Consider the following 27,987-nt stretch of genomic DNA (forward strand, 5'->3'; position numbering starts at 1 on the left):
ATCAGGTAGTGCTCCATGACCAATGGGATTGATTTGGGCGGGACTCCCTATACGTTTTTTGCGTAAGATTTATGAGAGATGCGTATTCCACATAAACGTAATTTTCGTTGGTACGTTGCGCGTTTCTTTCATTGCTAAGTGTTTTTACATTGTGTGACTGTCAAACGCTACAATGGCATAAACAAGGCCCACCTAATAAGGTATAATGCATTATTAATTTAATGATCAATAGCTTAATTGTACTATTAACTACATTTAATTCCCCCACATATTTTTAATTTACCGAATAAAATAAAATAATTGAATAAATGCAACAAAAGACTGGCTGTCAATCGCATATACTGCTAAGAAACTAAAGCAAATGTAACATATAGAATCAAACCTACCCCATACAACAACAACAACATAAAATTATATTTTCAAATATATATATATATATATATATATATATATATATATATATATATATATATATATATTATTTTTTCTTTTAAGGCCAAAAAAATATATATGTGTATATATATAAATGAAGACTTGAAGAACTTTTGTTGTCTTTTAAACGTACTTTACAATGTTCCAAAAATATATAAACAATTGCAATTTATGAAAATAGTTTTCATTAAAATTTTAAATAATTCTAAATTTAGTTTTGATCTCCAGTAGGCTATTCCTCCACATCTGCTTTTAACCTTAATGCCATGAAATATATTTTGGTATGTAATTTGAAACTAAATATATTGTCCATTTCAAAAATATACATTATTGAGTTTAACTGTTTACAACATCTATAAAATATATGATTTATTTATTTATTTTGGATATGGATAAAGAATCATGACTCAAAATACACATGAGCATAATTCATACCCAAAATGATTATGACTTTACTGTGGTCATGTTGCAGTTGGGGTGTGGAGCCACAACATCTCTGGTTTGGATGATAAGAAGCATTTCTCTACCTACCACGAGCAGTATTAAAGACTGACCACCAAGTTTATTTCACTTATTTTTGTTTTTATAAATGTACACATTGCCAGTGTATAAAAATACGTATTGTAAATGTAATCCTTTTTACAGAACTCCAAGATGTTCATGTTATTATATTCATAGTGTTTGGTTTCCTGGCCATGTTCTTTGTATGATATGGTTTCAGTGGATAAGGGTTTAACGTGCTGTTGACAGCCATGGCCATCCAGTGGGCCGTCTTGATAAATGGCTTCCTGCTGCCACAACGACAACACAGGAGAGAGATCCTCATCAGTATGAAGAGGTGCATGTGTTACAGCTCTTAGCAGACATGCCTTGACATGTTGATGGCAAAACCAGAACAGGCAATTTTCAGTGACAGATGGAAAACTATTAAAGTAATTGTTCACCCAAAAACGAAAAACATCCAAGATGTAGATGAGTTTGTTTCTCCATCAGATTTGGATAAATATACAGGTCCTTCTCAAAAAATTAGCATATTGTGATAAAGTTCATTATTTTCCATAATGTAATGATAAAAATTAAACTTTCATATATTTTAGATTCATTGCACACCAACTGAAATATTTCAGGTCTTTTATTGTTTTAATACTGATGATTTTGGCATACAGCTCATGAAAACCCAAAATGCCTGTCTCAAAAAATTAGCATATTTCATCCGACCAATAAAAGAAAAGTGTTTTTAATACAAAAAAAAGTCAACCTTCAAATAATTATGTTCAGTTATGCACTCAATACTTGGTCGGGAATCCTTTTGCAGAAATGACTGCTTCAATGCGGCGTGGCATGGAGGCAATCAGCCTGTGGCACTGCTGAGGTGTTATGGAGGCCCAGGATGCTTCGATAGCGGCCTTAAGCTCATCCAGAGTGTTGGGTCTTGCGTCTCTCAACTTTCTCTTCACAATATCCCACAGATTCTCCATGGGGTTCAGGTCAGGAGAGTTGGCAGGCCAATTGAGCACAGTAATACCATGGTCAGTAAACCATTTACCAGTGGTTTTGGCACTGTGAGCAGGTGCCAGGTCGTGCTGAAAAATGAAATCTTCATCGCCATAAAGCTTTTCAGCAGATGGAAGCATGAAGTGCTCCAAAATCTCCTGATAGCTAGCTGCATTGACCCTGCCCTTGATAAAACACAGTGGACCAACACCAGCAGCTGAAATGGCACCCCAGACCATCACTGACTGTGGGTACTTGACACTGGACTTCAGGCATTTTGGCATTTCCCTCTCCCCAGTCTTCCTCCAGACTCTGGCACCTGAATTTCCGAATGACATGCAAAATTTGTCCAAAAGTCCAGTGCTGCTTCTCTGTAGCCCAGGTCAGGCGCTTCTGCCGCTGTTTCTGGTTCAAAAGTGGCTTGACCTGGGGAATGCGGCACCTGTAGCCCATTTCCTGCACACGCCTGTGCACGGTGGCTCTGGATGTTTCTACTCCAGACTCAGTCCACTGCTTCCGCACGTCCCCCAAGGTCTGGAATCGGTCCTTCTCCACAATCTTCCTCAGGGTCCGGTCACCTCTTCTCGTTGTGCAGCGTTTTTTGCCACACTTTTTCCTTCCCACAGACTTCCCACTGAGGTGCCTTGATACAGCTGATACAACGTTCAGAAATTTCTTTCTGTGTCTTACCCTCTTGCTTGAGGGTGTCAATGATGGCCTTCTGGACAGCAGTCAGGTCGGCAGTCTTACCCATGATTGCGGTTTTGAGTTATGAACCAGGCTGAGAGTTTTTAAAAGCCTCAGGAATCTTTTGCAGGTGTTTAGAGTTAATTCGTTGATTCAGATGATTAGGTTAATAGCTTGTTTAGAGAACCTTTTCATGATATGCTAATTTTTTGAGATAGGAATTTTGGGTTTTCATGAGCTGTATGCCAAAATCATCAGTATTAAAACAATAAAAGACCAGAAATATTTCAGTTGGTGTGCAATGAATCTAAAATATATGAAAGTTTAATTTTTATCATTACATTATGGAAAATAATGAACTTTATCACAATATGCTAATTTTTTGAGAAGGACCTGTACAGTAGCATTACACCACTTGCTCACCAACAGATCCTCTGCAGTGAATGGGTGCATCTTTCCACTTCACAAGACATTAACTGATGGACTGGAATGGTGTAGATTACTTGTGGATTATTTTTTTTCAGCTGTTTGGACTCTCATTCTGACGGCACCCATTCACTGTAGAGGATCCATGGGCGAGCAAGTGATGGAATGATAAATGTCTCCAAGTCTCCAAATCTGTTCTACGTCTTGGAGGGCCTGAAGATGAGTAAATTTTAAGCAATTTTTCATTTTTGGGTGAATTATTCTTTTTTAAAGAGGTTTTACAGCATCACGTGATATCAAATATTATTTGTACTCCTCATATAGTGTGATTGAGGCGGAGCTCTTTGCAGCATCCGCTCTGGTTGCCATGGGAGCGGTCCATGGGAAGACAAATCCTGTCCAGCTTTTACTGATGGCTCTGGTTGAGGTCACAGGATTTGTGGTCACTCAGTGGATCCTGCGGGCTCTGCTCAATGCAAGAAGCATTATTTTTATTGTATGATCCTCATCACAGATAAAAAGAATTTCAATGTAGAATAAATTGTTCGATTTAGAGATTCAGCTATATTTGTTTTGTTCCTAAATCACTGGGTCCTGCAAACTCTGCTCTGTGTAAGAAAAGTATTCATTTCCAAAATATATAAAGAAACATTTAAAATTTCCCATATCCTTATCTCTAAGTACAATGCAAGCCAGTTTCAGTAGATTTTTTTCCATAATTTTTTCTGCAATATCTGGCAAATTCAGATGGTAGAAACATTTCAATGCCATTTAAAATGGTTTTTAACAATGCATTAAGCACTGTGAAAAGTATAGAGCAATACCATATGAGCTAGAGTGTGTTATGAACTCAGATTATTTATAATGATTGAATTGCTGTTTAATAGCCCCAACTGGATAAAACTTTACAATAACAGTACATGAGTAATCAAATAGGCCAACCTAATTTAAATATTACTTTAATATGAACTAATAAGCTCAACTAAACATAAATCATGTGAATTAAGGTGTGAAAATGTACCCAAAAGTTTTAATTAATACATGAACTAACTCACATGAAGTCAAAGTGGTTGTTATTCATACATGAATTAAGTAATTTGACTCATGTCATAGCTAAGGCTAGTTCATGATCAGTGAATGCCTTTACACATCATTAGTTCATATTAAAGTAATAGGATTTAATTCAAGTATTAGTATGATTATTCTTGCACTGATATTGTAAAGTGTCACCCTGTGAGCACAACCACTTAATGAATGTTTCAACAATGAATAGCTTGAAAAAATTATTTGGTTACTCATTCTTAAAGACAGTAACCAATTTTGTTCCTGAATTAATTAATTAATGCAGCATTAATCATCATTTTCAATGACTCAGTTGAATGAATCATTCAATAATCCAATCATAAATACAATTATTTGTTCTTGTTCCTGAACAAATTAGCATTTTATATCAATCAGTTACATAAAAGATTCAGTTATTTACTCAAAGACAGTTATTAGTTTAGTTAATCAGCATTTTTTTTTAATCGGTTGAATGATTCAATCAAAGATTCAGTACTAAGGACAGTTATTTTTTTTCTAAATAAATTAGTGTTTTTCATTGAATCATTTGAATGAAAGATTCAGTGAATTACCCAGTGCTATTTTTCTAAATGAAATGAATCACCCTTTTTGAATGAATCAATTCCATGAATTTTTACAAACAGGGATATCATCCTTCTTGGATTGATGCTTGTCCAGTGAGATTCGAGGACTGAAGTGTAATTATTTTATGTCTATATTAAACACAGGAATATCCTCCCTTTCTCTTTTCCTCACAGGAACACTATTCCTGTGGATGTTCTGGCCCAGTTTTAACTCTGCACTGGTGGGAGCTAACAGGAGGGAGAGAGGACTAAAGCTTACTGTCATTTACGGGACATATCTGTCACTGGCTGTCAGTTTTATCATGGCGATGTGTGTCTCTATGCTCACTAGCTCCAAAGGAAAGATGAACATGGTGAGCGGCTGTAGGAACAATAATCTAGCAACTCCCTCACTTAGTAGAATACTGTTATGTAATACAATACTTTGTAACATTGTTAAAGTAAAACGGGTTGTGAACACCATTGCATGTTGATTTAGTTGGGATCTAGGAATGTTAGGCAGATTTTCAGATGATGGGCATCATGAGATGAGCAGCATGTCTGCACAGGTTCACATCCAGAGCTCTGCCCTGTCTGGTGGTGTTGCCATTGGAGTTGCAATGACAGCAGTCCACGCACCGTGGATTGCCATGACGATTGGATTCTGTGCATCTCTCTTATCAGCCTTGGGATGCTGGTACATGAAGGTAAAGAAACATCCATCTCTAAATTCAAATTCCCCACCCTGCTGTCTTAACTACTGTATAGTCTAATTAAGAACTAAGAGCATTGAAGTGTAATGTTTATCTTGTATCTTAAAACTAAAACCATAACAAAAAAACATTTTCATTACTTGAAATAAAGCAAACATTAACAATTAACTGCTATTTCTATAAATACTATTTCTAAAGTTATTTTTCAATCCAACTGTCAATGTATCATTTCTCATATATACAGTACAGACCAAAAGTTTGGACACACCTTCTCATTCAAAGAGTTTTCTTTATTTTCATGACTATGAAAATTGTAGAGTCACACTGAAGGCATCAAAACTATGAATTAACACATGTGGAATTATATATGGAATTATATTAACACATATAACAAAAAAGTGTGAAACAACTGAAAATATGTCATATTGTAGGTTCTTCAAAGTAGCCACCTTTTGCTTTGATTACTGCTTTGCACACTCTTGGCGTTCTCTTGATGAGCTTCAAGAGGTAGTCACCTGAAATGGTTTTCACTTCACAGGTGTGCCCTGTCAGGTTTAATAAGTGTGATTTCTTGCCTTATAAATGGGGTTGGGACCATCAGTTGTGTTGTGCAGAAATCAGTGGGATACACAGCTGATAGTCCTACTGAATAGACTGTTAGAATGTGTATTATGGCAAGAAAAAAAGCAGCTAAGTACAGGAAAACGAGTGGCCATCATTACTTTAAGAAAAGAAGGTCAGTCAGTCCGAAAAATTGGGAAAACTTTGAAAGTGTCCCCAAGTGCAGACACAAAAACCATCAAGCGCTACAAACCATCAGTCACAAAAACAGTCACAAAAACCATCAAGCGCTTCAGTATGCCTTCAAAATTGAACATGCTATTCCATCCGGTTTGTGTTTAGTTGGACCATTTATTTTTCAACAGGACAATGACCCCAAACGCACCTCCAGGCTGTGTAAAGGCTATTTGACCAAGAAGGAGAGTGACCTGGCCTCCACAGTCACCGGACCTGAACCCAATTGAGATGGTTTGGGGTGAGCTGGACCGCAGACAGAAGGCAAAAGGGCCAACAAGTGCTAAGCATCTCTCGGGGAACTCCTTCAAGACTGTTGGAAGACCATTTCAGGTGACTACCTCTTGAAGCTCATCAAGAGAATGCCAAGAGTGTGCAAAGCAGTAATCAAAGCAAAAGGTGGCTACTTTGAAGAACCTACAATATGACATTTTCAGTTGTTTCACACTTTTTTGTTATGTATATAATTCCATATATAATATTAATTCATAGTTTTGATGCCTTCAGTGTGAATCTACAGTTTTCATAGTCATGAAAATAAAAAAAACTCTTTGAATGAGAAGGTGTGTCCAAACTTTTGGTCTGTATTGTGTGTGATATATATATATATATATACAGTGGGTACGGAAAGTATTCAGACCCCCTTAAATTTTTCACTCTTTGTTATATTGCAGCCATTTGCTAAAATCATTTGTTCTTTTTTTCTCTCCTCATTAGTGTACGCACAGCACCCCATATTGACAGAAAAACACAGAATTGTTGACATTTTTGCAGATTTTTAAAAAAAGAAAAACTGATCACATGGTCCCAGACCCTTTGCTGTGACACTCATATTTATTTAACTCCAGTGCTGTCCATTTCTTCTGATCATCCTTGAGATGGTTCTACACCTTCATTTGAGTCCAGCTCTGTTTGATTATATTGATTGGACTTGATTAGGAAAGCCACACACCTGTCTATATAAGACCTTACAGCTCACAGTGCATGTCAGAGCAAATGAGAATCATGAGGTCAAGGGAACTGCCTGAAGTCAACCATCACTGCAGCCCTCCACCAGTCGGGGCTTTATAGCAGAGTGGCTAGACGGAAGCCTCTCCTCAGTGCAAGACACACGAAAGCCCGCATGGAGTTTGCAAAAAAAAAAAAATTCTGGTCTGATGAGACCAAAATATAACTTTTTGGCCTTAATTCTAAGTGGTATGTGTGGAGAAAACCAGGCACTGCTCATCACCTGTACAGTCCCAACGGTGAAGCATGGTAGTGGCAGCATCATGCTGTGGGGGTGTTTTTCAGCTGCAGGGACAGGACGACTGGTTGCAATCGAGGGAAAGAGGAATGCAAGTACAGGGATATACTGGAAAAAACCTTCTCCAGAGTGCTCAGGACCTCAGACTGTGCCGAAGGTTCACCTTCCAACAAGACATTGACCCTAAGCACACAGCTTAAATAACGAAGGAGTGGCTACACAACAAGCATCTCTGGAGAGACCTGAAAATGGCTCTTGGTGACGTTTACCATCCAACCTGACAGAACTGGAGAGGATCTGCAAGGAGGAATGGCAGAGGATCCCCAAATCCAGATGTGAAAAACTTGTTGCATTTTTCCCAAAAAGGCTGTATTCGATCAAAAGGGTGCTTCTGCTAAATACTGAGCAAATGGTCTGAATACTTAGGACCATGTGATTTATTTCAGGTTTTTCTTTTTTGGTGTACAAAAATGTCAACAATTCTGTGTTTTTCTGTCAATATGGGGTGCTGTGTGTGTACATTTAATGAGAAAAAAAAGAACTTAAATGATTTTAGCAAATGGCTGCAATATAACAGAGTGAAAAATTTAAGGGGGTCTGAATACTTTCCGTACCCACTGTGTGTGTGTGTGTGTGTGTATATTAGTGCTGTCAAATGATTAATCGCGATTAGGCACGTCGAAAACGTTTTTTTTTTTTTTTTTTTTACATAATTTATATATGTGACCCTGGACCACAGAACCAGTCATAAGGGTCATTTTTTTTAAAATTGAGATTTATACACCATCTCAAAGCTAAATAAATAAGCTTTGTTATGATGGGACAACATTTGGCTGAGATACAACTATTTGAAAATCTGGAATCTGAGGGTTCAAAAAAAAATCTAAATACTGAGAAAATCGCTTTTAGAGTTGTCCAAATGAAGTTCTTAGCAATGCATATTACTAATCAAAAATGTAGTTTTGATATATTTACCGTTGGAAATTTACAAAATATCTTCATGGAACATGATCTTTACTCAATGTCCTAATGATTTTTGGCATAAAAGAAAAATCTATAATTATGATCCATACAATGTATTTTTTGGCTATTGCTACCAATATACCCCAGCGACTTAAGGTTTTGTGCTCCAGGGTCTGTCTCTCTCTCTCTCTCTCTCTCTCTCTCTCTCACACACACACACACACACACACACACACACACACGCGCACACACACACACACACACACACACACACACACACTCTCTCTTAATGAATGACCTCTTGTTTTAAAATCTTCCCGGTCTACTGACATTCATGACATCTGTTTCAAACATTACAAAGCACATGATAACTTTCATCAACTCTACAATAATGAATCCACTTCACCAGTGATGCCATTGAAACATACAGTGCTATGGCAAAAAAATGTTCAAAGACAACATTCTAAAGATGGCTGCGTGCTTGTTTCTCTGGTGGATAAGGTCTATATCAGACACTGGTTTGGCTGTCAGGATGGATTTTTTGGTGAAGCCTCTGGTAAGGTCAAATGTGTTTTGAATAACAATAAAAATCAGTGTTTCAGCCTTTAAACCCAGACTTTAAGGAGAGCCACACAACACTAAAACTGCCCGCTAGTAGAGAGTCTTTCTTTACAAATACGCATGATTAACTAGGTTTTCAAAAACCTAGAGGCCAAAGGAAAAAGCCTTTCTCCCTTTAATAATAAACAAAAATCAACTAAACTTTCAATCCACACTCTTAATGTATATAGTTACTCAGTAGTGACACTCATTCAACAATCAACATTTTCCATCAGTATTTCGACTAAAAGCTCTCAATAACACGTATTACCCAATTGTCAGAGATAAAAAAGTGCTCTAAAAATAACAAAGAAGCCCATGCTGCTCAAGCTCGAGCTGACGTGATAAATGTTTAATGCTTTACATTTATTATTTCTACAAAGTTTTAAATCTCAGATTTTTAATTCAGAAAAGTCTTTACTTTATATAACAAACTGTCAGGGCTGATTTTATGTTTTTCTTTTTTTTTTAAAATTCAGAATCACATGCTGTTTGCTTTTGAGTGTCATGACACCACCAAAAAAATTTTTTTAGGAGGAATGGTAACATTTCTTCTAGGAAGGATGGGGGGGCTAATTGAGCATGTGCAGTATGAATATCAACACTGTAGCTCATTCCTAAATAAAGAAATAAGCCATGTTGCAACCGTCCCCACTCTCATGTTTGCTGTTTTTTGCATTGACTCAATTCTGATTCTTAAGTTAAAAAAAAAAAAAAAAAACGGACCAGTTAGTTTTGTGTTTTGGTACAATGAGGCAAATTATAATTACAACTGAAATGAAAATTTGCAGTACGTTTTCTTAATAGAGTATATGGAGACTCCAGCAGAACAGGAAGTGCTTTGATGACCAGGCATTCTGGGAGGTGAACGAATTTGTTAATTTGCATCAGTTTAAATAGATCATTCCTTAATCTCAATATATATTCATTTATCTTTTATCATTTAAAAGTAGAATTATTTGCATTAATTGCTAATTATATATTTGTTGTCTTGTAGTTTCCAAATTTGGTGGTACACAAATGAATAACTTGTGGACACATTAATAAGAGGACTGTAGTTATGCATGAATGTATTTGTGTGTGTGTGTGTGTGTGTGTTAAAGAGGTTGGACATTGCTTAAGTAAACAATTTACAAGATAAAATGTCCTTGAATGGAAAGCACTGTGGTTTCTAAGAGACAGATCATACAAAACGACATCTCAAAAGAAATGTCCAAGCCCCTGGAAATTACGGCTGAATTAAATTACTTTAGTGGAAGCAAGAAAAACAGAGAAGAGTTTGTTCAGCCTGACAATGGCAAACTGATACACCACACCACCGCCTAATGCAATATATAAAAATAACCTTAGTGGCTTTAATCTACAATCCCATGTTATTCATCTGCTTTTGAATGTAATAAAAGATTGCACTTTCCAAAAAAAAAAAAAAAAAAACACTGGCTCTGTACATATTTACAATAATTTTATTCATTTAAACCCACAGTTGAATTAAGTTCAGCTACTTTTTGTCAGAAAGAGAGACATGGTTACATTAAAATGTTACATTCTTTTAGCATGTAGAAATCAGAAGAATTTATAATTTGTTAGTTGACAGACAAGTCGAATTCTCTGAATCGCATCTCATCTTATTCTCCCATAACCACTGAAATAATAAGAAATTGTGCTTTTTAAAAACATGAACATTTTTATACATCTCCCACATGCCCAAATATACACAGAGAGTGAACTTAAAGCTCCAAAATATGTAACCAGGCTTCCCACAGTCAAGGAAAAACTCAGAGAAATAGGCTGTTTGGTTTTACTAGTTGCACAGAAATTAATAATATTGACAATGAATGTACATATTTCTAGTTATGCTCAGCTATAAGAAACTGCTTGTGCTCAGTGCAATCTGTTTGATATTTTCAAATTAAACAACTGAATGTCTGGGAAAAGCATGGGAACCCATATAACTCAATATAAAAAAAAATTCCAAAGATAAGCCGTAAAAATAAAGCACTTGTTGTAGTGATATCAGCTGACCGAAGCTTAAGCCGCAAATATAAAAGAAGTATGTTCTCAAATCTGCACATTGCACAAAATTTCAAAAGATTATAAATAAAAGTTTTCCAAAAGATACATTTATTTATTTTTCAATTAACATTGAAGCTGAAAGACTGAAAGTCAGTCGTACTCTTTTTTCTTTATTGAAGATTCTACTCAAAAACTCCCTGCTGCCTCTGCACGATAAACACGTAACTATTTTGTGAATCAATTATGTTTTTGATAGACCAGATTTGATTTGCATTTTATCTCACTGCGGGCGCCTACTATGGCCACACAGGAAACATGGCAAAGAAAGGAAGAAGGAACATATTTAAAAACGGGGGTCAGCTGGGGAATTGAAAAGGGGAAAGAAAGAAATAGAGAGTGCAAATAAGCAGCAATAAGTACAGAGGAATTTTGTGTTGATGGACTGTGGTATTTGATTGAAGGAAAGGGATCTTTACTGCCAGAGGTCCTCGGTTCGGCCAAACTTGAACACCAGACCACTACAAGAGAGAAGGAGAATCAAACTAGCATAGTTTCACTTGGAAAATAATTAAATAAATCTGAATTTGCCAAATTATTTATCATGAATACTCAAAATCTCAGACCACTAATGCAGTTAGGGCAATACTTGTATACTCATGATTCATTCAAAACTAATTTTATTAAGATTTCTGAAAAGTATCTGGATGATTATTTGATGTCAGTAATGATGCTGAAAATTCAGCTTCACCATCACAGACATAAATTACATTTTAGAATAAGTAGAAAACACTTCTTTTAAATTATAATAATACTTCACAATATTACTGTTTTTACTGTATTTAAAAACTTACCCAAAGAAGATGAAAGCATTTTGGAAGAAAACCGCAATACCAGGATACACTGACAAATCCTTGTGGTCTGTTCAATCATAAAGAAAAAATAAATAAATGGAAAAAACACAATCAGCAACTGTAAACAGATAGAAACCTGAATCATCTTATTCTAGAAGGGCAAAATCTTATTCTCTCACCAGTCACAACAAAACCACCAAACAGGATCCACATAGAGGCGATGAGAGACCCGAACGCCAACATGAACCCGATGAAGAGCCAAACTCTGGCACCTAAACACATTCAAAGCACATTTCAGTCATGTAGTATTTCAATATATACAAGAAATGCATAAAGTTAATGCTGTCTCGTTGCGTATGCAGGACGTACCTGTCTGTCCCAAGCAGCCATCGCTGTAGCTGTCACCCCTCACCTGGCCATTTGACACCGCATTGATCCTGCATTCAGATCAGTCTTATTTTACTCTTAAGCTTGAGCAAAAACAAATGATTTCAATCCAAGTAACCTTTCTGAGTATTCTCTATCTTTTGAGTTCATGAAACTGACTCATTCTAAGTCATCTGAATGGTTTCACTTTATTTGAGCTTAATGAACTTGTTTCTTTTAAATCAGATGCACTTAAGATTTAACTGAACCTGGCTGCAATTTCTATTTCCCAGCATGCTTTGCCATGGCATTTGAAAGGTAGAGTAAAAACTAAAGTTAAGTGTTACATACTGTTTTTTTTTTTGCTAGATTAATGTAAAATAATTGGGAGGATTAGTATTGTTTTGCTATGTTAATTTAGGCTAGGTTTACGTGACAACGATGTAGTTTGCATTTTCAAGAAGTTTAACTTTTACACAAAAATGTTTTCAAAACTATTCTCATTAATACACATATTTTGGAAAATGGCCAAAAATGCTGTATTATGTATGCCAGGCAAATAGTTTGTGCTGTCACCTTGTACCGTAAGTAAACAGTACCTTTAGGGAAGTGACGATTACATGTTGTGTATGATGCGTCTCCGTTGTTGGTTGTAATATTGGTGAAGTAAATCCACACTTTGCGGAAGAAGCGTTAACAAACTCTTGAGCAGCAACAACAGTACCATATACTCTGCCATTGTTGTGCATGTTTGTCCCCGCTTGCCTTTGAAATCGACACATACTGTGCATGTCTGCATAACTAACATGTACTATGCATGTGCATGACGTCACCGTTTTCACAGATTCCCATTTTGGGTGTTTAAACGGAAACGAAAATGGTGCATTTGAAACCATTTTCAAAAATATGAATTTTGAAAACACTGTTGTTGTGTAAACAAACAGGCAAAAAGCATTGAAAATTACACGTTTTTGGATGAAAACTTTGTCGTATAACCAGCCCCTTAGAAGAGTTTCTGTTATGTTGGGTTTCTCATTGTGACGAGTGGAGCCTCATGCTGGTTTCAGAAGAGAAATATGTGAAATATTCCATACAGCCTTCCTCATTCAGCAATTACTATCATTATCAAAGCATTGTGTTGTCAATTAGCAAGTTAGCATTTACTGAATCAGCTAGTTAAGATTCCAATACTGATTTTTTTTATTTATTGATATTTCATGATAATTTTAAGGTAGCTGACTCAAATATTTCAAATTAGGAGCAATTCAAATAAAATAGAATTGGTCTGTTCTGCTTGCTTAACTTTGAATTTCCCAACTTAAACATTTTGATTAAGTAAAGAAATTTGAAACTTAGTTTTGCCAACTTTGTTTTACAGTGTAGTTTTTTTAAAGTTGTTTTAGATTCTGTTTACATATTTGAGATAAAACTTCTGCAATTTTTGTTGTGTTCTTGTAACTTTTATTATTTCTTTCAAATGTCTATAGTTTTTATTCATTTTTATTTCAGTTTTAGTTCTTTCAGTACATCAAATTAAACTAAATGATAAATGTAGCTGAAATAATTAAAAACATTTTATAATAAGTTGTAAGTTACAGTTAAATATAAGTTATGGTTTAGTTTTACTTAACTATAAAAACCCTGATTCAAATCCATGGTGCTTTATCAATGCAGTCATTGTTCAGTAGTCACGGCACAACCCTGTAGTGAAATCAGTGCTTAACAACAGGAAGTAAGATCAGGGACAGATCAAATGATGTCATAGACTTAGTTCTCTTCATTATAGGGAGTGCCAGCGAGAATGTTACAGGTGTAACTCACATGAGGAAGGCTATAGTTGCTATAACCCCACAGGTGTGATATGCATGGTGGAACTGTTCCTCTTTAGGGTACATTATCGCAGCATCGATGATGATCCACCAGCCTGTGAAAAACTGCACAAGAAGAAACACTGTTAGTTTGGGACTCACTGGATATTTTAAAGAACACAGGATTTATCGACATACCAGAACTCCGGCTGCGATGGAGGCGATGGTGTTCCTCTTCTCACCCCAGTCCACATTACACTCGCAATCGCCACATCTGATCCCGTCCAGAAACCCTGACATGCTTCTGATCTGACCCTTCAGAGAAACATATGTTACTCTTGAGATGTTCTGCTGGTTTTCATAATAAAAAAAAGACTTATTCACATTGTGTGATGAAGTCAATTATCATACAGTGACAAATTTTGGGCAGAGAAATTGATATTTCATTTCAAATATTTAATTTAAAAACACCTTCCCCTCTATCTATCTATCTATCTATCTATCTATCAATGAATCGCATCCCAAAAAGTTTTTTTTCTTTTTTTACATAATATGTGTGTACTGTGTATATTTATGTATATACAAATACACACTTATTTAAAATACTGACATTTATAATTTTAAATTAATATATAAATATATTTGATATATAAACATACATTTTTTCTTAAATATATACATGCATGTATGTGTATTTAAATATGCATAACAAATATACACAACACACACACACATAATATGTAAACAAATTTTTTTTAATGGGATTAATCGTTTGACGGCACTATCGATCTATCTATGCATTAAACTAATCAAAAGTGTCAGTAAAGTCAATTATAATGTTACAGAATAGTTCTATTTCGAATAAAATGCTGTTCTATGGATTTTTTTTTTTTTGACATTACATAATCTTGAAAAAGTGACGAGGGAAAATTAGTGTTCGTCAACTAATTTTAGTTTCTATTTAGAAGTTAATAAATTCAGCCGTTCCTGCGCAGGAGCGACGCATCGTCACTGACTGCGCACACGCAGATCACACATGATCATCCTGAACCAAACACAAATAACACACAAAGGATTTCCTTCTGTCATGTTTGCGACCAATATCTGAATATTAACATATGCGAGCTTTAACATAATAGTTCAGAACTACATTTCCGCGCAATATCGGACAAAAACGTCGAGTGTTAATGCCGTAAACATTTTTGATCTCTCATGTCCGGTTGAAAATTTTGCTACATCACTCTTTCTATAAAGCATGGCGGATAAATAAAACCAAAATAACGGTGAATATTTAACGAATGATTGCTAGGACTTAATCTTTACAGCAAAGGGAATTCTTACCTGCACTTTTCTTGAGTTTTTCTTGTGGATCGCAGGACACTCAGCCGTCTTCCGTCTCAAACAGTGCTCGAGTCGCGCATGCGCAGTGCGCTCTGCATCAGTCTATTAGCTCAGAACATCCTAGAAACCAAGATGTGCACCTATTACAGGGGTAACACGTACATAGATTAACAGCACGTCTGATAAAATCACGAGATAAGAGAAATTCTGAAATATGTTTTAGAAAAATCTGTTTTATTCTCCATGGAACTGGTCGGTTCCTCATGGACGGCTTTGTTGGCATCACGTGATCAGCTGTTTGGTAAAATTAATATTTTTTAAATATAGTTATTACTGTTACTAAGGTGGTTTACACAGCATAAACATAAAAGTACATCTAAAAAAACAAGCAAACCCAAAAATTATAACAGTAGACCTTTATATCCCTGACAAATTAACCATGCTTTTACTACAAATGAAACCAAACTATTGTTACTATAGTTAAGCCATGGAAACTACAAGCTAACCATAGGTTTGCTACATTAGCCATAGTTTAACCATGGTATTTGTAGTAAAACTGTGGTTATACAAATGGTAATCAATACAAACACACACACACACACACACACACACACACACACACACACACGTTATTACACTTTAAACCACACTATTAAAACCATAGTTAATTTTAGTAAACGATGTCTCAATCTAGCACATAGGCACACATATTTTGCAATGTCTTGAGACAATGTTAATATAAAAGCTTCTATACAGGCTACTGTATTTTGTAAGAAATCATTTTCAAACCTGCAAAAACTGAACTTCTAAAACTGCTAAGTCTATTGGGTCTTAAAAAGACTATAAAGACACCTAGGCTTTTCAAACTAAAGAAAAGTTTATTAGTGGTATTTGCGTTACTATTGTTCATTCTTAGTGTTGTGATGAAAACCCTATATATTAAACTTGGCAACATACAGTAGATTGTACCACACTGCTTGATGTATGAATCCTAATGCTTTTCTATTCTTCCAGACTTTCTCAGATGTTGATCTAAAACAAAAAAGCTTCTAAAAGTTACTCACAGTATTTTGTGTTAATCAAAACTTAATACAGGTTTGGAATAACATAAATAAATAAATGTAGACAGAATTTTCATTTTTGTGTAAACTATCTCATTAAGGAAAGAGCCACCTGGAAAGATAAGAATTTCAGTGTAACCACCTGTTTATAAATGATTTAACACTCCAGTTGTCCTAAAGCCCTGCCATGTGCCATTTTAAATAGTATCTGGGAGATCAGAATCATATAATTACTGTAACTTTCACAAACACAAGACCTTTAATCTCCTTTACAGGCATGAAAGTGATTTCAGAAATGACTAAAATGAGTATAAATTATGCAGGACTACAATATTTTCTTGCAGTTTGAAGCACTCAGTACTCACACATGGTTTGATTGAATCTTAAAGACATTTTATTAATTCGTCTGAATTTAATGAAATAACATAGGGTGACTATACATCCTAATCAAATCAGCACAGTATTTGAAATGTTCCCGGTCACAGTTTTACACCTGAAGTGCTCTGTACAAAAGCTGTACTTAAACCCAGGTCATCTGATCATAAACACGACCATGCAATGATAATGTGGTCACCCTAATTGAAATGTAAGGAAAGCTGTGTAAAGAATGTGTATAAAAGGCTAACAAGTTGATTACATTTGATGAAATAGTTCATACTATATAAAAGTTTCAGGATGGAGTACTGTAATTAAAACAAGAGAGTAAAAACTTGAAAATCACTGACAACTACTTTAGTTGGTGTTTCCCTTAAAGGACTCCAAGCAGTTTGAGAGCAACAGAGATGGAAAGCAGAATGACTCCAAAAAGGCCGATATATCCATATACACCACGCATCCTCTTAGCAGGATCTAAAACAGACAAACAACTTAAAAAAGTTAACAGTAGCTTGAAAATGTACACTGCAATTTACAAAAATATTATGCATAAATATACTTTGTTTTGAAAGCACACAATATAATCCACAAACATACATGTGTCATTTAAATAATTTAATGCAAAATACAACCCGAATTCCGGAAAAGTTAGGACGTTTTTTAAATTTTAATAAAATGAAAACTAAAGGAATTTCAAATCACATGAGCCAATATTTTATTCACAATAGAACATAGATAACGTAGCAAATGTTTAAACTGAGAAATTTTACACTTTTATCCACTTAATTAGCTCATTTAAAATTTAATGCCTGCTACAGGTCTCAAAAAAGTTGGCACGGGGGCAACAAATGGCTAAAAAAGCAAGCAGTTTTGAAAAGATTCAGCTGGGAGAACATCTAGTGATTAATTAAGTTAATTGATATCAGGTCTGTAACATGATTAGCTATAAAAGCTTTGTCTTAGAGAAGCAGAGTCTCTCAGAAGTAAAGATGGGCAGAGGCTCTCCAATCTGTGAAAGACTGCGTAAAAAAATTGTGGAAAACTTTAAAAACAATGTTCCTCAACGTCAAATTGCAAAGGCTTTGCAAATCTCATCATCTACAGTGCATAACATCATCAAAAGATTCAGAGAAACTGGAGAAATCTCTGTGCGTAAGGGACAAGGCCGGAGACCTTTATTGGATGCCCGTGGTCTTCGGGCTCTCAGACGACACTGCATCACTCATCGGCATGATTGTGTCAATGACATTACTAAATGGGCCCAGGAATACTTTCAGAAACCACTGTCGGTAAACACAATCCGCCGTGCCATCAGCAGATGCCAACTAAAGCTCTATCATGCAAAAAGGAAGCAATATGTGAACATGGTCCAGAAGCGCCGTCCTGTCCTGTGGGCCAAGGCTCATTTAAAATGGACTATTTCAAAGTGGAATAGTGTTTTATGGTCAGACGAGTCCAAATTTGACATTCTTGTTGGAAATCACGGACGCCGTGTCCTCCGGGCTAAAGAGGAGGGAGACCTTCCAGCATGTTATCAGCGTTCAGTTCAAAAGCCAGCATCTCTGATGGTATGGGGGTGCATAAGTGCATACGGTATGGGCAGCTTGCATGTTTTGGAAGGCTCTGTGAATGCTGAAAGGTATATAAAGGTTTTAGAGCAACATATGCTTCCCTCCAAACAACGTCTATTTCAGGGAAGGCCTTGTTTATTTCAGGAGGACAATGCAAAACCACATACTGCAGCTATAACAACAGCATGGCTTCGTCGTAGAAGAGTCCGGGTGCTAACCTGGCCTGCCTGCAGTCCAGATCTTTCACCTATAGAGAACATTTGGCGCATCATTAAACGAAAAATACGTCAAAGACGACCACGAACTCTTCAGCAGCTGGAAATCTATATAAGGCAAGAATGGGACCAAATTCCAACAGCAAAACTCCAGCAACTCATAGCCTCAATGCCCAGACGTCTTCAAACTGTTTTGAAAAGAAAAGGAGATGCTACACCATGGTAAACATGCCCCGTCCCAACTATTTTGAGACCTGTAGCAGAAATCAAAATTGAAATGAGCTCATTTTGTGCATAAAATTGTAAACTTTCTCAGTTTAAAAATTTGCTATGTTATCTATGTTCTATTGTGAATAAAATATTGGCTCATGTGATTTGAAAGTCTTTTAGTTTTCATTTTATTAAAATTTAAAAAACGTCCCAACTTTTCCGGAATTCGGGTTGTAAATGCAAACCTTTTTGCATTTGCACTCTGATTCAGAAACAGATGTGAATGTGCTTTTGCATCTGAGAACAATCTAAAATTGCTACACGTTCATTTATTAAGACTTACCACCAGTGTAATAACCCCAGGCATAAGAGAACTTGCTCGTAACCCAGATGACTCCTAACACAGAGGCAGCAATCTGATATGGGAGATAAAAAATGCAAGATAAACAAAGGTGAACTGGGTGAAAGGGTGTACATATGTGAGATAAGGATAGCACATGAAAAGAGAATGAATTAAAATATTTAACAAGAGATTTATAGAACACGCATTACAAGGAAACGTCCCTCTGCTAAATGATCAAGTGGAACCAATTTGATCAAAAGAATAATGATTCAGTTTAATAGGAACCTTTGTAAGGTTTATACAAACAGCATTACTGTTACTAGCCAAACACTTTAGTTTGATAAATGCTTGTGTCACATTTCTAAATATATTACTTCTAGTTGTCACTAAATAGGATGGAAGATGGTACAAATTGAGGTACAGCAATGCACAGGAGGGTTTTGGACTGGGCAGAACTGGCTCCATTTCAATTAATTAGCTGGAATTGCCTACGTCCACATTAAACTGTAATTTAAATTGGAACAGCAGGAAGAAGAATGTGCTGAATTGCAATTAAAATACATTTTATAAAATCACAAACAAAAATCTATCTATAAAACATAATTGGTTTACACCAAGTCTTGACAAAATGCGGACCACAATGTTTGAGATAACATCAATATTTTGGGCATTCCAGGGAATTCTATATTCCCCTTACAGCAGTTACATGGGTTTCTCGGAATTGTTGTTCATTTTTTAATGGCACACAACTGTGATACTCACAGGATACTCCAATGCAGCAATAGTCTGGAACACCAGCCACTGTGGATACACCTCCAGTGTGTTCTGATGAGCTCTCTGGATACAGTTGAACACTTGCTCCTTATCACTGTACATGGTGGGATACTACACACAAAAACACGAGAACATCTGCACTGGTTCCAAATCGGAAATCAAAATTTAATATGCATCAGTATAATTTCAGGCAATGCAACAGCATGCATTGCATATGAAGCTTTATCGTACCTTTACTCCATACTTCTTCCGTGCACTTCCAACTTGGACCCCGAGATACATCAACATGACAAAACTGTACAAATACGTAAAAATTGCATAGCCAAAGTTGGCTGGAAGCAGGTTTTCGATCGCCATTTGTTCAGATGAAAAGTTCAGGATCTGTTATCTGTATTAAGCACGAGCTGTTCTACTTTTCTTTGTAGGAAAGAAATGCACAATCATTCAACTCAAGCACAGTGTGTTTTTTTTCTAAAGACGAGTTCATTCACTCCCCCAGACACAGATATCTCGCGATATAACACGATCTCTCGAGAGACTGTAGTGTTAAACAGTACTTACGCATTGATTAGTGTTAGACAACCCAAAGAAACAACGATATATAAATAAAGTAAACAATATGTAAACATTGCGTAATTATGTGACGGTATTTTCAGTAATTAACATACGTTAAGTCTTCAGCATGTAAAACCTTAGAGGTCGATTTTTATAGTTAATATGAAATAAATCAGTTATAAAAAATACAATAATGTGAATTTAAAAAAATGTTGATCAAACACTGTTGCGTTGACGAATTTTCTAGAACCCCCCTTCCCCCACCGGGTGACGTCATTGGGTTTCAGTCAAGAAGAGGAACAAGCTGCACACGAGCCACTTCACGCTGAATCCGCCAACCGCTCGCGAGAAAACGACGACGTTTACTGAAAACAGGCGCTGACTACTAAAAAAAAACGTTTTCTTTCAATAATTTCTCCACAATTTTGACGTTACTTTGAAATTAAAATACAGTTATTTGACAATCGTTGAATTCCGATAGTTTCTGTTTTGAACTCGCTCGAGGAGTAACGTTACCGAGTGATAGAGCGTAACGTTAGAGCGTTTTCCTCAAAGGCGGTTATCTTGCTGTTGGATCGAGTTCCTTTTGACGGTAAGTTAAGTTAAATACTATTTATAGTTAATATTTATATACTTGATTTTTAAGTGAGCATTTTAACGTTGTTCAATGAGTTACTTGCAATCCTCACTAAAATAGCAACATAAAACTAACCGTTAGTTAGCAAATCTAGAAGTAAATACAGAAAGGCGAACAACACTTAAAAACACCCGGAATATATTTATTAATCTATGGATGGTGAAATAAGGATTTTGTTACAGTGATTTTATTATAACGTTGGTTAATTACTATAGTGTTTCTTGCGGAATGTTCTAGATCCGAGTCTGTTGTGTAATTTGATCGACAGGAGAAGCGGGGCTTATATACAGGAAGGCGAACAACATTTAAATTTATTCATACAACCGGAATATATTTATTAATCTATGGGTGGTGAAATGAGGATTGTGTTACAGTGGTTTTATGATAACGTTGGTTAATTACTATAGTGTTCCTTGTGGAATTTTCTAGATCCGAGTCTGTTGTGTAATTTGATCGACAGGAGGGGCGGGGCGGGGCTTTGTTACAGCCCTACGTCACCTGACCTACTTTTAGTTCGAGAACGTTCTCCTTTGTTCCCCATTACTACCATCTGTAGTGTTGTTGTTGTCGTAATATTTGAAAATATGGCTCATATTATTAATTTAAAGACAAAATAAAATCTCAACCTATAAATTAATGTCCATATAAAAAAAAGCTTTCACAACGTTATAAATTTAACAAATATCAACATACTCGGTGTATTCATCACAGCAGCTTTACCTTAAGACATTTGTTTTGTAATACAAGTTCTCTGAAATGTTGTTTTAATACACAAATCTTTATTTAAAAAATGTTGAATATATTTCCAAAATATGGTTAAAGCCAGTATCAAAAATCTGACATGTTTAGAAATTAGTTTGTATTTTTTTGTATTTATAACTCCATAAAGTAGGAATTAGTCAGCCAATAATTTTTTTTTTAAATATGTAAACAAAACACTGGCCTCTGTTAAGACCTGCAGAATATATATATATAGGATAGATGGATATTAAATAATACAATTTCTTGATTGATTAAACTGTTAGTTCACTAGTAACATCTGATGCTTTGGTTGTAGGTTTGATCATGAAGGAGGCCAGCCCTGGACGTCTCAGTGAGGGTGTGAAGCTCATCTTTGATCAGAAGGCTCCGTCTGGTCGTAGGTCCTCTCGCTCCAGCAGCAGCAGCAGTGACAGCTCGTTCTCCAGCAGCAGGGGGAGCCGCTCCTCCCACAGGTCACCAAGCTCTTCACGGAGCTCATCCTCCGACAGTGACTCTTCCTCACCCTCACGCTCTCGCTCACGTTCCCGCTCCCATCCACGCTGCTCAGGCCGCTCACGCTGCCGTCACAGGCACCATTCTCCTCCTCGCCGCTACCGGGCTCGCTCCCGCTCTTACAGCCCTTCTCCTGAGCGTTCCTCCCACCGCAGGCGATACCAGCACTCTCCATCCCCCTACGGCTACTCCAGACGTTACAGGCGTTCTCGGTCCCGATCCCGCTCTCGCAGTCGCTCCCCTGTCTACTGGAGGGGAAGCAGGTTTGTGGGGAGGTACCGGTGCCGTTTCTCCCGCTCACCCAGGAGATCCAGAGATTACAGAAGCCGGTCTCGCAGCCGTGATCGCTCTGCGGTCCGCCTCAGCCTCGAGGGTAAGATCAGTTTCACTTTTAATTAAATATTGCTACGTTACTATACAAATATTATATATGCTACAAGACCAAAAGGAGATGTGTAAAAAAAAAAAAAGAAAAATTCTTTTTTTTTTTTTACAAAAAACCACAGCTGTTAATAACCTTAATTTCAGTCTGTTCCTCACGTCTCAGGTTATCATTTAGCTTTAGAAGTTTAATACACTGCATGAGTAATATGGATGACTTTTGATGCTTTATTTTGTAATTACTGTGCCCTATGCAAAAAATAAAAGCAATATATATTTTTTCATCACTAGGTTTTATGATTGTAAGTTACAGAAAAAGCTCTATTCTTTCTCAGATTTTGATGCTAGTAAGTAAAATAAAAATTGTAATAAGAATATTTGATAAATTACAAGTTTAAAAGCATGTAAATGTAATATTACAGAGATTTAAATAATTTAATGTAATTATTTAAAATATTTAGTGTATATAGCTTACATTAACATTAATCATATCTTTAATACATAATTGGTGTCTTATATAATAAATTATCTAATATTTTTTCTAAAAAATTAAGATGCATATTTTAGTACTTCTGAATGCTTTCAAAATGTTTAAAATTTGTTAAAGTATTTGAAACTTTTTAAATAGTCTTTATCTTATGCAGTTTTACTTCTAAAGTAAATGTGAGCAAGTAAATATACTGACAAAAATGAATGGGGAATTTTTTTTTTCCTTTTCTTTTTTTGCTGCAGTTAGTTGTTGGGTGACTAGTTGATAATGCTGACTATGGAGGTAAATTACATAATTTTAATCTAAACTTTAAAATCTTCCACAGAGAAGAAGTATCTGTTAAATGTGGCCAAAGAAAATGCTGCCAGGATTCTGGGAGTGCAGAACTTGGAGCTGCCAGCTAGCCTGAAGGAGCTGGAGGAGAAGAAGAGATCGTCATCAGATAAAGAAGAATGGGTGAGCCCAAGCAGGGCACCACAGAAGACACCAGCACAGGTGAGCCTCACAAACATGCATACAGACGTGCCACTAACACACACACAGTATTAGTTTGACTTCTGTAATGTTGCATGAACGTCCTGAGTGTTAGACATTTGACAATTATATCTGTGATCTCGGGACATTGACTAACCCGTTGAAACACGTCTATTTAAAATGTGATTGCGCGCTGTACTTACCCAACCTGGGTCACCATGTAATCTGTCTCCTCAGACATGAATGATTTTACCTGATGGATTTAATGGAATGATGAACAGCACTTGTCCGGATTAGGTAATGGTACATGTTAAAGATTATGTACTGCTGTGTAGTGTGTGTGTATGTGTGTGAATGAATGAATGAGCACATGCCTATTATTCCTCTCACTGTATTGAGGAGTGGCATTTAGCTTCAATTGCTTTGTTTTTTTTTTGTATCATTTCTGTTCCTGTAGAGCTGAAACTCCTCCACCCTTTGGACAAAGAGGGAGAGAGGGGGAGGTCACTTGACTTGAATGACACCAGCTTTAAGTCTTATGTGCACAACTGCAAAGGTTAAGTAATTGTGTATGATGTCAGCGGTAGCCTTGTGTCGAACAAAAACAGACCACATGCATCTGTGTGATTCACCTCGCACTTCAACCTCAACACTTTGAGACACCACACAACATCACATATGCGGAAAAGTTTGGGGTCAGTAGATTTTCAGGTGTTTTTTTAATTTTTTAAATCAATACTTTCAGCAAGCATGCATTAAATTGATCAAAAGTGGCAGTAAATGTATTTATAATGTTAAAAATAAATGCCGTTCTTTTGAACTCAACTGAAATAATCCTAAAAAAAAATGGATCATGGTTTCCACAAAAAATATTAAACCACTTCAGCTTTGATCACAGGAATAAGTTAAAATGTAAAATATTTCTTAGTTTTTTTTTTTTTTTGATCAAATAAATGCAGCCTGAGTTAGTATATGATACTTTTCAAAAACTATAAATAAAACAAAATTATACTGACCCCAAACCTTTGAATGTTAGTGTCTCTTTACAGCCGTTAGAACTACAGAAAATGTCTTATGTTTGCTGATGGTTGAACTGGGTTGCGTTGTCATTTACCAGAGTCTTCCTCTATTCATCGTGTGTGAAGACCAGAGAGGGCTCGCTCTACGGTGACTGATGGGGTTTGGAAAATATAGTCTCACTAATTAGTTTTATTTGTTTGCTTTTTTTTTTGGGCTTTGTTCATATATTTTGTTCAAAATCTTTTTTTTTTAATATATACATTATTTTGGACCATTTTAGATTTGTTTAGTATGGAAGCCTGTTTACGCCACAGAATTAAAAGTAAATAAACGTCATTTTACTTTCACAATGGTTTTTCCTGGCAATTCAGACTTTTCTTCTAAATTATAAGATGCAAACATGCTAAATCTATATTTTACAAAATCACATTCATTTGAAATCGAATTAAAATGTAATTTTTAGACACTGCATTTGTTTTAGTGGTTTTTTTTTTCACATTTGGATTAATTTCAGACACTGCATATGCTTGAATTTGTAAATAGCTACACATCAGGAGTTGTTTAAAATTACTGGACATTTGAAAAACAAATTGGAAATATGTACAGTGTGAACAAAGCCTTTGTATATAAATTAAAATTTTTGCTTGTAAAAGAACTGCTTTTTGTACTATCAGTAGTAAATAAGTTTAATCCAAATGGTGTTTTTGATGTCAGACTGATTTAAAAGGCAGCACTGGCATTACACAGGTCAGAGTCCCTTCAATTTGCCTTTTTGGATTTCTTAAAAACCGAACTGAGGGCATCCTCACTTAAAAATGAAAATCATGTGGTACTGATGTTTCTAGGTTTACATCAAACAGACAGTGATTTCATTATCCTATTCCCCTTTTCTCTGTCTTTAGGTAAACGTTGCCAATGATGATGGCGAGGCAGAGGCTTCCCCGACGTCTCCCAAGAGAAGGCCAATTAACTTCAGCATCAGTGTAAGTTCATTAAAGCTTACTCACATATACTGACTGTAAGAGTATTGTATTTTTCGGATTATAAGTCACATCAGTCCAAAAATATGTCATGATGAGGAAAAAAACACAAGTCGCACTGGACTTTAAGTCGCATTTATTTAGAACCAAGAGCCAAGAGAAAACATTACCATCTACAGCCGCGAGGGGGAGCTCTGTGCTGCTCAGTGAAGGGCTAGAGCACCCTCTCGCGGCTGTAGATGGTAATGTTTTCTCTTGGTTCATTTCTCTTAGTTCATTTCTCTTGGTTCATGTCAAATTAATTTTGGTAAGTCGCACCTGACTATAAGTGGCAGGACCAGCCAAACTATGAAAAAAAGTGCGACTTATAGTCCGGAAAATACGGTATATTGAAATATTAAAGTTGATCTTACCTTTTTATATTGACAGAATACCATCGTCAGACCATCAAACAGCCCAACGGTCCATGACAGTAAGGTAACATCAAGAGCCGACAGTGTAGCCGACAGGAAGCCATATGGACAGTGGGTCCCCATCAGCAGATCCTCTTCTAAAAAATAAACACTGAGATTCAACATTGATGTAAAAAGACTGTATATAGTGTAAATAGTTTGTGTAGTGATCACTTAGGGTAGGGGACACCTGAATTCATCATGAATGTTTTCTTTCAGATATAAAGTGGGTTTTGTTGAAGAAGGCAAGAGGATGTCAGACAGGTGGGAAATATTGTGTACATTTGTGGGTTTTTTGTGTGTGTTTTGTTCAGTAGATCAAAATAAAAATGCAAAACAAAAAAAGTGTGCTTTTTTTTCAGAAATTCTAACATTTTAAATTCTTAAGGTGATGAATTAATATTTCCAATTTAGATTAAACTTAAAAAAAAAAAGTTCAGTGAGTTGATGGCACAAAACCTGCCAAGAACATGTCAGAGCCATATTTACACACAATTTATAAATACATGGAGGATATAAATTTGATTCTGGGATGATATGTGACCTGTACACGTTTTTAGTGTGATTAAATCTAAAGATATTCAGCTATTCCTCCGAATTAAAGAAAATATTTAATTTATATTTTAATTATTAAAAACCTGATGAGAACACCCTGAGCTTCATGTCCAGGACTCTGGGTGGCGCTGTTGCACTGTGGACAGTAGTTGTTGAGTCTGGCACATATCAAAACATTACAAGCTTTCCGAGGAAAATGTTTTACATTAGTTATTATAAACCAGATTAACCTTCCATAATCGCTGCTGATATCAGAGAAACTTACCAGTAGACAACAATGATAGCTACACATGCATAACAGAAGGACCTTTCTCACTAAAAATAGTTAACCCTAGTCGAAAATGAAATTTCGAGGGACTTTCGGCTGTTCTGTTGACTAAATGTTTTTCAGAAGAAAAAAAAAAACTAAGTAGACAACTTTACAAAACAGTTCTGAAAGTCGTGATTTGTAAAAATAAAAAATGTATACAGTGCCATTGTAAAGACTAAATAAATACCTCACAGCCTCATTTTCAACCGTGTAATATTAGCATCATTTCACACTGTACTTTTAGCACTGCAATGCAGGATCAACGCTGTGAAGATGGTGCTAATCCGGCATTTAAATTGCATGTGTGAAAATGCACCTTTACCTATGGGTAAAGATAAGCTGCAGTGAACAGTCCTCTAGAGTTGTGCATCCCAACACAACACCAACTTTTGACAAAATGAAAACATTCACCAATTGGTGACACTAGTAGCACAGAAAACAGTGGCCTTTTGTTTTTATTCCTAAACTGACAAATCAAGTCATTCAATCAAAATGTCATTCACTGGCACGAATGGAGCAGCATTTGATGTGTGCCGACATGTTGTTTTGAGACTGGGCAATAGTCCTTCTCAACATAAGTCAATGAGCTGGAATGTTTTCTTGCTCATTCCCACCCACACGATTCCCTCAGGTGATTGGTGGTTTTAATTAATGATTTTAGTCTGATAAATTATTGTGTAATAAGTCTTCTGTACATGATCCACTCGTTATATTCAGCATTAAGGCTGGTTTGGCACGGGCGCAAGACAAAGACTTTCTTTCTCCCGCCGTCTGTATATGTGTGTTTTAAGAGCTTGTGCTGCTCTTTTCAACATGTTCGCTCTTGACTCCACCTGGCACCGAAGACCTGATGATTTTTGTGCATTTGTCATAGCTTGGAAGAAAAATGGAGAATTGGAAATATCACACACCTTTTATCTAGTGCCTAAAGTGTTGATGATAGAGGTTACACATTAGCCCACCTTCAAGT

General features: G+C 36.0%; 4 protein-coding genes across 5 annotated transcripts; 2 read left to right on the forward strand and 2 right to left on the reverse strand.

Annotated features, from left to right (window-relative positions):
- Positions 1 to 78: 78 nt before the first annotated feature.
- On the forward strand, positions 79 to 9,881 carry LOC132156665 (ammonium transporter Rh type B-like). The gene is given in 7 exon segments (XM_059565595.1): positions 79 to 82; positions 1,078 to 1,270; positions 3,364 to 3,521; positions 4,830 to 5,038; positions 5,234 to 5,371; positions 9,461 to 9,523; positions 9,789 to 9,881. Coding segments are annotated over 7 exon segments (858 nt in total).
- A 545-nt stretch (positions 9,882 to 10,426) lies between these two features.
- On the reverse strand, positions 10,427 to 15,515 carry LOC132156747 (transmembrane protein 50A-like). The gene is made up of 7 exons (XM_059565745.1): positions 15,361 to 15,515; positions 14,218 to 14,334; positions 14,033 to 14,145; positions 12,215 to 12,282; positions 12,025 to 12,117; positions 11,846 to 11,912; positions 10,427 to 11,512 (listed from the first exon to the last, which is right to left on the reverse strand). Exons 2-7 carry the CDS (start codon positions 14,317 to 14,319, stop codon positions 11,467 to 11,469), a joined length of 489 nt encoding a protein of 162 aa, XP_059421728.1. The 5' UTR covers positions 14,320 to 14,334; positions 15,361 to 15,515; the 3' UTR covers positions 10,427 to 11,466.
- Positions 15,516 to 17,155: 1,640 nt separating this feature from the next.
- LOC132156473 (glutathione S-transferase 3, mitochondrial-like) lies at positions 17,156 to 20,430 on the reverse strand. Its single transcript, XM_059565458.1, has 4 exons — positions 20,141 to 20,430; positions 19,898 to 20,020; positions 19,136 to 19,208; positions 17,156 to 17,270 (listed from the first exon to the last, which is right to left on the reverse strand). Exons 1-4 carry the CDS (start codon positions 20,264 to 20,266, stop codon positions 17,170 to 17,172), a joined length of 423 nt encoding a protein of 140 aa, XP_059421441.1. The 5' UTR covers positions 20,267 to 20,430; the 3' UTR covers positions 17,156 to 17,169.
- Positions 20,431 to 20,768: 338 nt separating this feature from the next.
- Positions 20,769 to 26,482, forward strand: LOC132156751 (arginine/serine-rich protein 1-like). 2 transcript variants are annotated; one of them, XM_059565754.1, is made up of 5 exons: positions 20,769 to 21,056; positions 22,159 to 22,728; positions 23,552 to 23,721; positions 25,623 to 25,703; positions 26,130 to 26,482. In XM_059565754.1, exons 2-5 carry the CDS (start codon positions 22,167 to 22,169, stop codon positions 26,259 to 26,261), a joined length of 945 nt encoding a protein of 314 aa, XP_059421737.1. In that variant the 5' UTR covers positions 20,769 to 21,056; positions 22,159 to 22,166; the 3' UTR covers positions 26,262 to 26,482. The 2 variants fall into 2 exon arrangements, 1 of the variants encoding a protein (XP_059421737.1); XR_009437494.1 differs by lacking the exons at positions 25,623 to 25,703; positions 26,130 to 26,482 and adding an exon at positions 24,158 to 24,518 and having other exon boundaries at positions 23,552 to 23,997.
- The last annotated feature ends 1,505 nt before the right edge of the window (positions 26,483 to 27,987 follow it).

Source organism: Carassius carassius, chromosome 14 (genome assembly GCF_963082965.1).
Source record: "Carassius carassius chromosome 14, fCarCar2.1, whole genome shotgun sequence".
In the NCBI taxonomy this organism is placed as follows: domain Eukaryota; kingdom Metazoa; phylum Chordata; class Actinopteri; order Cypriniformes; family Cyprinidae; genus Carassius; species Carassius carassius.